We start from the raw sequence: 8726 nt of genomic DNA, 5'->3' as shown, positions 1-8726 counted from the left end.
ATAGAAAACATTTCAGCTGATTTCAGCTGATATTTTGGTCTGTCTGATATATTCGGTGCATGATCGTAAGTGAAGCCTCACGTGAACTACATAAGCCACCGTCACACATTTGTTATATAATTTATCAATGCCTCGTCTTCCTCTTACTGTACGAGAAATGTTCCTCAAGTAAACAACCAAACATTACAGTCCTTCTAAAACAAGCTCTCTAAGCTCATCCTGCCACAAGGCATTACCAAACCAGACAAACATTCGACGAGCCACGATTGAGAAAAAAAAAAAGAAAAGAAAAAAGGAAAGCAACCACTGGCCAACACACAGAGAGGACGAGTAGTGCCAAGACTTTTATTTTGATATGTGACAGCCGCTCTCTGCCTCAGACAGCTGGAATGCGCTATGGTAGGGGGTGTGAGACTGTAGGGTCTGGGAGGGGCAGGCAGCCCGAGGGGGGGGGGTCAGGAAACTAGGAAAGAATGCCTGGAATGTCCATGTTTATCCAGAGGTCCATTGAGCCAGACACAGTCCTCCGGTCCTCGGCGGGTATAAAGGCAGCGCGCTGTGCCGCCTCAGACCCAGAACACTCCTCCTGAGGGGAAGAAACAGAGCAGCTCCAAGCCCAGAGCAGTACAGAAGCTGCCCCGCTAGCTTTCACCACAAGACCGGGAAGAAGGGACTGCCTAACCCAGACCAGATCGACTCGATCGGACGACCCCAGCGTACGACTCTGCATAGACGGAGGAAGACTTTTCTTTTTGCGATTTCCAACGAGACTTTTTTTTTTTTAAACCAGCTTTTCTGAAGCCAGAAGAAAAAGACGAAGAGACAGCATGTTTTCAGGAATGAGCACAAGACTTATCTTGGTCCTCAGCTTCACGTTGCTCAGCTGGGTAAGTGTATTACATGTTTCAGCACTATAATGGCATTATTGCGGTATTTAGGACTTGTAATTTATCATAACAAGCAGCAAGCTTTGAACTCATGTTACAACAGTACCTGCACCTGAACTGTACCTGAAGAACTCTGTCCACAGGCATGTTTCTACTGAGCTGGTGAATAAATGCGTTTTTGTGTTGTTATTGCCAGGCGGTAGGGCAGGACTGCAGTGGGCATTGCCAGTGCCCTGACCTGCCCCCCCAGTGCGCGCCAGGCGTGAGTCTGGTCCCAGACGCCTGTGGCTGCTGCAGGGTGTGTGCGAAGCAACTGGGAGAGCTCTGCACAGAGAGAGATGTGTGCGACCCCCATAAAGGTCTCTTCTGTGACTACGGCTCGCCCAGCAACCGTCGCATCGGAGTGTGCAACGGTGAGGGACCTTCACATCACACACACCTTCACATCACACACACCTTCACATCACACCCGGGCACACACACACGGTCTAGACATAAACGTAGCTCACATGCATAAACCCTCAGCTTGCCGCTAATGTCACATAATGGGGTCGTATCATGTAATGTCACAATCCTCCCTTCCTTTTCTTCATCGGTAACTCATCCCCTCACTGTCTCTCTCTCTCTCTCGCCTTCAGCTAGGGAGGGTGCCACCTGTGTGTTCGGGGGCATGGTGTACCGCAGTGGTGAAACCTTCCAGAGCAGCTGCAAGTACCAGTGCACGTGCCTGGACGGGGGCGTGGGCTGCGTGCCCCTGTGCGGCATTGACGTGATGCTTCCCAGCCCCGACTGCCCTGTGCCCCGCCGGGTCAAGGTGCCCGGGAAGTGCTGCGAGGAGTGGGTGTGCGACCCGGCACCACACACCACCACGTTCGTGGGCTCCGCCCTCGCAGGTGAGAAACCCCGTCTCTCCTCCCGAGCATGCGGAGCGTCAGTCGGACGTTTGATGCAAATACGCAGAGCAAGCAATGGCGGACATGGCACAGAAATGGCTGAGAGTGAATGGGAGAATGTTGATTATGTCACTGCAATTGTGATGTCACAATAGGGTTGGACTGGTTTTAACCAATGATCGGTTTCGATGCGTCTGTAGCTTTTCGAGAGGAGGACACGTACGGCCCGGATCCTTCTATGATGCGTGAGAACTGTCTGGTCCAAACCACGGAGTGGAGCGCCTGCTCAAAGACCTGCGGCCTTGGGATCTCCACTCGCGTCACCAACGACAACCGCGAGTGCCGCCTGGAGAAGCAGTCGCGCCTCTGCATGGTGCGTCCCTGCGAGTCCCACCTGGAAGAGAAGATCAAGGTAAGTCCTCACCGGCCAATAATCTCCTCCTCTTGCGCTGCACCTAGCCAATGGAATCAAGCTGTTATGTCAACATGTCGTGTTGAAGTTTTTGTTTTGTTTTGTTTTTTTTTTTCTTCAGAAAGGGAAGAGATGCATCCGCACCCCTCGCGTCTCCAAGCCAATGAAATTCGAGATCTCCGGCTGCACCACCACTAAAGCATTCCGGCCCAAGTTCTGCGGCGTGTGCACGGACGGACGCTGCTGCACGCCCCACAGGACCACCACGCTGCCCATGGAGTTCAAGTGCCCAGACGGGCAGGTCATGAAGAAGCAGATGATGTTCATCAAGACGTGCGCCTGCCACTACAACTGCCCCAGCGAGAACGACATTTTCGAGTCCATGTACTACAAGAAGATGCTCGGCGACATGGCGTGAGCGAGGAAGGGGGTGGCGTTGGCACGGCGACGAGAGAGGGGTTCCGTCCAGTGACTGTCCACTTGAATCAAACAGATATCCATCTCATATACCAGCACAGTACTCGTCCTCTTATGATTTAGTACTTTTCATTTGACGTGTGTTTTGTGTGTGTGTGTGTGTGTGTGGTGTGTGTGTGTGTGTGTGTGTGTGTTTGTTTCTTGTACTTGGACACAAAACTGTATTAATGTGCCCATTGTTTTATGGTGGATGTCAGGGGCTCATTTGTCCCAAAGCAAGTGGAAGGGGGGGGGGGGGGGGGGGGGGGGGGGGGGGGGGGGTCAAACGACAGGGTGTCATTCGGACAACCCTAAACTGTACTGCACTATAGATCGACACGGTGACGACCGCTTGTCACCGACTGACCGGACGAAGCTGAGCTCCTCCCACAAACCGTGGTGGGCGGATCCAGACTCAGAGAGCAAGGCTAGCGAAAGGTGAGGGGGGTGGTGGGTTGGGGGGGGGGGGGGGGGACACACATCCGAATGGAAGGTAAAACGCCTCACCCAAGTGAGCAAGAGAGAGAGAGAGAGAAAGATGAATGTGCTCTTGTGTATAGTTAACAGTGCGTCTCAATGCGAAGCAACACCTGGCCAAAGTGTCAGAGACGTTAAGACCGGCCCAAAACCAAGACCGGCCCAAAACCAGACGGCTCCTGCAGCCCTGAGCGTGTCAGATTTGGACTAACTGACTCCTCTTGTGAGAGAGTCAGTACTTCTGTCAAAAAGACTGGACCATTTACAGCATCATTCCTTTTTAAGTTGTTTTCCCTTTTTTGTTTTGTTTGTTTGAACGCTGTAAATAATGTACATATTTTGTACAGTTTAAGTTAATTTAAATTTAAAACATTTGTTGTTCTTCTCGCTACACTATTTGTAATGATAGCTTGTTTTGCTGACTTGACTGTTCTTGTTACAGTTTGTGTATTTTATTGAGAAGTGTGACCAAAAAGTTACATGTTTTCAACTTTTGTAGTTCAAAATAAAAATATATTTTTTATATAAATTTTTTGTTGCATTTTCAGTACTTCCAACCTTCCTCTTTTGGCCAGTGTTTAATACAGTAAAGCTAAAACTGTACCAGCTCCATGGTCTTTCCCAGGGCTCCGCCGGACACGCTTACCGTATTTGTTTACACCTCCGTCCTGGACCACACAGCCCGGCTGTGTGCAGGGTATCGTGTCTGAGACCACACGCATTCAGACTATTCACTACACAAACAAATATGCACAAATATAATATAACCGTGCAATGACCCAAAATCCACACCCACAAAACCTTATCCTGCACACTATTTTTATTGCAAACACCCAGGATTTGTAGAATAGTACACACACACACACACACACACACTGTATGACCTATGTTGTACAACTCATTATTGCTGACACACACCTCACACCATAAAAGCTGTAAAATTAGTTTCAAGACACACAAACCCTAATCTAAACAGGGGTCTCAGATTGTAGGAGTGTGAGTATAGAATGAACACTCTATGCTGGTGTCCACCAGCATGTGTGTTTCACGTGAGAAAGAGGGAAAAGGAACAGATAGACTGATAGATCTGATCATCTGTCAAGCACGCAAGACACACACGACACGCTGCAGTGACAAGCATGTACTATGAAAAGAATATTCACACAGTCCTGAAGTGGAAGAAGCAACATTCAGTACTGAACATTCAGTACAGGACCCGATTTTTTTCACCTGCACTATGGGGTCTTTGTGCCTGGTCCCCAGATGGATAATTAACCGGAGAATTACTCACTTATGGGGACATGCACCCATAGATTTGACAGGTCAGTGTGAGGGTTAGGTAAGGCACTTTTACATATTGACTTCCATGATTCTGTGTGTGTGTGTGTGTGTGCGTGTGTGTGTTCAGGCAGGGTATGATCATATAACCATTCGTTTTGTCCCAAGTCCCCGTAAAGAGAACTATAATACAATAAAATACGTAAACCTGTTCACAAGTTCTGCGCACACTTACTACGCACACATGATGGCCTCGTGGGTACCACTAGTTTTGGTGTTTTAAGACACAATCCATATAACACTTGACCAAGAGCTTCTCATGCCAATCCTCAGTTAGCGTGTGTGGTCTTTAAACGTAGAAACTGACTGTGGAGTTGCTGTAGTTTGTGCAACACTCCTCGTGATTCGAAACTCTACTGTACCCTGACATCACACTGTACACAGAGGACTCTAGGGTATGTCCTTAGTCAAATAGAACTGCATATCTGCTGTAATGGAGAGAAGCAATTAGAATAATTTTAAAGTCATCTGTCCATTAGGACTTTAATTGCTAATTCAGTCATTAGATCCAGTGAAGTCTACCTGAAGTCTGACGCCTTCTACTAAACTGCTGTGTGTAAACTGAGACATGTCTGCCCTCTGGTGGCTAGACTTTGCCTGACAGGTCATTTAAAGTTGTTAATTGTTCACGTTGTTAGTGAACAACAGCTGTGTTCACAGTAACTGGAGCATGGATGTTTCTATATGTGCAGCTGACTCAAAACTCTGAACATGGTCATTGAAGCTTATTACAATGTAATTAAAGTGAAAATAAACCGATTTTTTTATTTTATAGGCTATATTACCTTATTCGAACATGTAGGTACCAGGGCCGGTGTTCTGTCGAGTTGTGCTACTTTGTCGAAAAATGCTTCCAGTTGTGCGTTTCCCATAAAATATAGCCTAACTCTGTATTATGATGCATTGTAATTATAAAATCTAATATGTGCACTGTAGCTATGTATGGACAAGGGAAGCATGGATTTAAATCCATTATAGCTTCCTTATTAATATTTTACATGGGTAGCATACAGCCCCGTCGACAGGGGGGGACAACCGGGTCTGTTGTCCCGGGCCCCAGGGCCAGGGGGGCCCATCAAAGAGCCTACCAATTTATTTTTATTTAAAGTCTATACTTTTTAAATAATCTTGAAATCTTTCATTAATATAAAATTCTGTACTCAAAATAAGCTCAATGGATAAAATATATATGTTTTTTTACCTATCTGCATATTTTCCATTAAGTGCATACACCCGCACCTCCCACTGAAAAATGGTTTGATTCAGCACCGACTGTAGCCGGCTGGTACCCGCCCAACAGCGGGAAATACAGTGGTGGATAGTTAAAGTAAATACAGAAATCTGGAGCACAGAAAAGAAAATTTAAAAATTTACCTGACGAATTTTAATGTTGCATTGTGTTCCAGGTTTGAAAAGTGCTGGAATTTAGGCTAAAGTACTTGAAAATGCTTGAAATTGTAACTCGTTTCACAACAAATATCTGTCTGACTGAACAGTTCTCTTGTATTACGTTAACAAATACGAGCCTCTTGTAATTCCAGGACGAAACATGAGAGAACGTGAAGACGTTAAGATTGGGCATTTTGAAAAGAAACAACCTGTGACGGGTAGGGTGAGCGAAAATAAATGGAAGCGATCATGCCAAGTCTCAGGGAAATAGGATGGTTTAATATGTAAAGTGCGCAAACCAAAACCCGTGAACTGATCCGAATTAAGGATATAATAACCAGCGGTCAACTGGTACAAAGACAAGACATATATAGACGAACAAACGACCCTCAAGTGAGACGGATCGCGGGCTCCGCCCACCTGAGGGACGAATACAACACCACACCCACAGGACAAGCTGCTGCTGTAGACGGGGGCGACCAGTAGGGGGCCACCGTACCGTGACAGATCCCCCCTCCAAGCCGCACTCCCCTCCACCGGCTGTGCGGCCTACTGCAGCAGCACACAAAACAAAGGGGCAGGCAGGCAGGGACAAAGGACACACCCCCTGTAGTCCCGGAGCTGAAACACAAAACACATGTGTGCAGGTTACCTCCCTGGGGCATGGCCAAGTCACCTCCTGGACCTACCTCCTCCCGGAGCTGACCCCTGCCTTTTGCTAGGGGCCACCCCAGCCTCCTGGCGAGTCAGCCCCAGCCGGGACCTCCCTTTACGAGGTGGACTCCTCCACCCAACCCAGGAGCGCCAGAGACCGAGGCCCAGAGCACCCTTATCGTGGGCTGGGGAACAGCCCCCAAGGGCCTCCTGGTCACCCCGAGCAGGAGGGAGGATCTCCATCTTCAGCAGGAGCTCTTTGGACCAGAGCCCCATAGTCCCCAAACATCCGGGGGCCCCAGCCCTCTAGGGAGGGGCTCTTTCCGACCAGGACACAACATAAGGGGGCTCCTGCCAGCTGGAGACCCCCATAAGGTCCAGGAATGCCACGATCCACCACCAGGGAGAAGCCCCTGCACATAAAACACAAAATGCACACACACACACCAACACAAAACACAGACGCGCACTGCCCTGATCCCCCTTACAATGGGGGAGGGGTCTCCTTCTCAGCAGTGGACTTCCAGCTGCTCAGGAGAACCCCCCACATTCCTGGTCAGGGCCTCCCTCAGGAGCGATGCCCTCCGTGCCACTCCCCGTGGCACGGGACCATCACTGGTCCACCCCCAACACACACTCAAGGGGGAGGAGCATGTGTGGAATTACACAAAACAAATCACGCAACACGCTAGGACAAAACGAACACGAAAAGACAAAATACAAAAGACAAATGGACAGGACCCACACACGCTCGCTCTGCAAACCGTGACGCAACCACTCCGGCTCGCAGTCGCACCCCTATTCCGACACGGAACACATGGGGAGCGAGGCTACAAAAGCAAGTGATACTCGCGTCACGGTTTACAGGGACGCACCTCTCCGGCTCGCAGTCACTCACAATAGACAACACACAACACAGAGAGCGAGGCGACAATGCCGAGAGGCTCACGCGTGAAACTGAAAATGAAACGCACATCCATAAAAGAGAAGCTTTACGGGAGTAACGGACTCCAGTCCTCGCCGTGTTACAAACAATACACTAGACAAACGAACATTTAAACACGGCGGGACGAGTGGAGACCGACCCAGCTCACTCTCATACGAAACATACAACACCACGCAGACAAACACTTACCACGAGACATGACCACGAACGAAGGAAAAAGTAAAGGAGACTGGCGGCTTCCGAAAGTGGCTGTGTATCGAATCAAGGGAGGGCGGGTGTGACGCAAACGCAAGTATCTATGTAATTTATTAATTTAAACAAAGACCAAAAGGAACAAGAGAGAATAACTAAGGACAGGAGAATACACACTAGACCAAACATAAGCTAGACAGCACGGCAACCAAGCAAACACACTAATAGAAACACTACTTAAAACACAATGCAAGAAATAAAACTTTAGACACACCACAGGAAGGACTACAATAATGGACGAACAAACAATACTAAAGCATGACAACCATAACACAAACAGCACTGAAATAACTGAAAGACTAAAAAGCAAGAAGACTAGAACGCACAGGGAATGCATACACAAACTAGAAGCGAAAGACAAAGGCAACAACAGAACCCAACTACTAAGGGGAACAGAATAACAGGGAGAAATATACAAAATGTGAAGGAAAACACAACTACCAAGGAACAACTACATAAACCAGCAAATAGACATGAGAACTAAAACAGGGAAGACAAGACAGAACAAACCAGAACAGTACACAGGAGAAACGAAGGGAGGGTACAGGCTACTGAGCGCGGAGAGAAGCATAGACCGGAGCGTGCAGGAAACATGGCAAACACAAATACAATGACCGACACGGGAGTGAAACACTAGGGGGGTTATATACACAGAAAACAAGACGGTGAAACAAGACTCAGGTGTGTGTACTAATGACGAGGGCGTGACAGACAGGGGTAGGAACGAATGGGAGCGGGGAGCTAGGCGGGATCAGGGAGGAGGGAGGGGCTGAACGTGACAGGCTGGTTATTCTGTGACGGGTAGGGTGAGCGAAAATAAATGGAAGCGATCACGCCAAGTCTCAGGGAAATAGGATGGTTTAATATGTAAAGTGCGCAAACCAAAACCCGTGAACTGATCCGAATTAAGGATATAATAACCAGCGGTCAACTGGTACAAAGACAAGTCATATATAGACGAACAAACACAACACCACACCCACAGGACAAGCTGCTGCTGTAGACGGGGGCGACCAGTAGGG

The 8726-nt window shown here is 48.3% G+C and overlaps 1 protein-coding gene across 1 annotated transcript; it reads left to right on the top strand.

The window, feature by feature from the left end:
• Nucleotides 1–570: 570 nt before the first annotated feature.
• ccn2a (cellular communication network factor 2a) lies at nucleotides 571–3654 on the top strand. Its single transcript, XM_077016393.1, has 5 exons — nucleotides 571–887; nucleotides 1084–1300; nucleotides 1526–1780; nucleotides 1981–2192; nucleotides 2314–3654. The coding sequence occupies exons 1-5, from the start codon at nucleotides 828–830 to the stop codon at nucleotides 2608–2610; spliced, it is 1041 nt and encodes a 346-aa protein (XP_076872508.1). The 5' UTR covers nucleotides 571–827; the 3' UTR covers nucleotides 2611–3654.
• Nucleotides 3655–8726: the final 5072 nt, after the last annotated feature.

This window comes from Brachyhypopomus gauderio, chromosome 9, assembly GCF_052324685.1.
Source record: "Brachyhypopomus gauderio isolate BG-103 chromosome 9, BGAUD_0.2, whole genome shotgun sequence".
In the NCBI taxonomy this organism is placed as follows: domain Eukaryota; kingdom Metazoa; phylum Chordata; class Actinopteri; order Gymnotiformes; family Hypopomidae; genus Brachyhypopomus; species Brachyhypopomus gauderio.
This window is presented reverse-complemented; position numbering and strand designations above follow the sequence as displayed.

Coding starts and splice junctions, on each gene's coding strand:
- ccn2a (XM_077016393.1), top strand. CDS start 828: ATGTTTTCAGGAATGAGCACAAGACTTATCTTGGTCCTCAGCTTCACG. Junction 888..1,083: donor GCTTCACGTTGCTCAGCTGG/GTAAGTGTATTA, acceptor TGTTATTGCCAG/GCGGTAGGGCAGGACTGCAG. Junction 2,193..2,313: donor ACCTGGAAGAGAAGATCAAG/GTAAGTCCTCAC, acceptor TTTTTTCTTCAG/AAAGGGAAGAGATGCATCCG.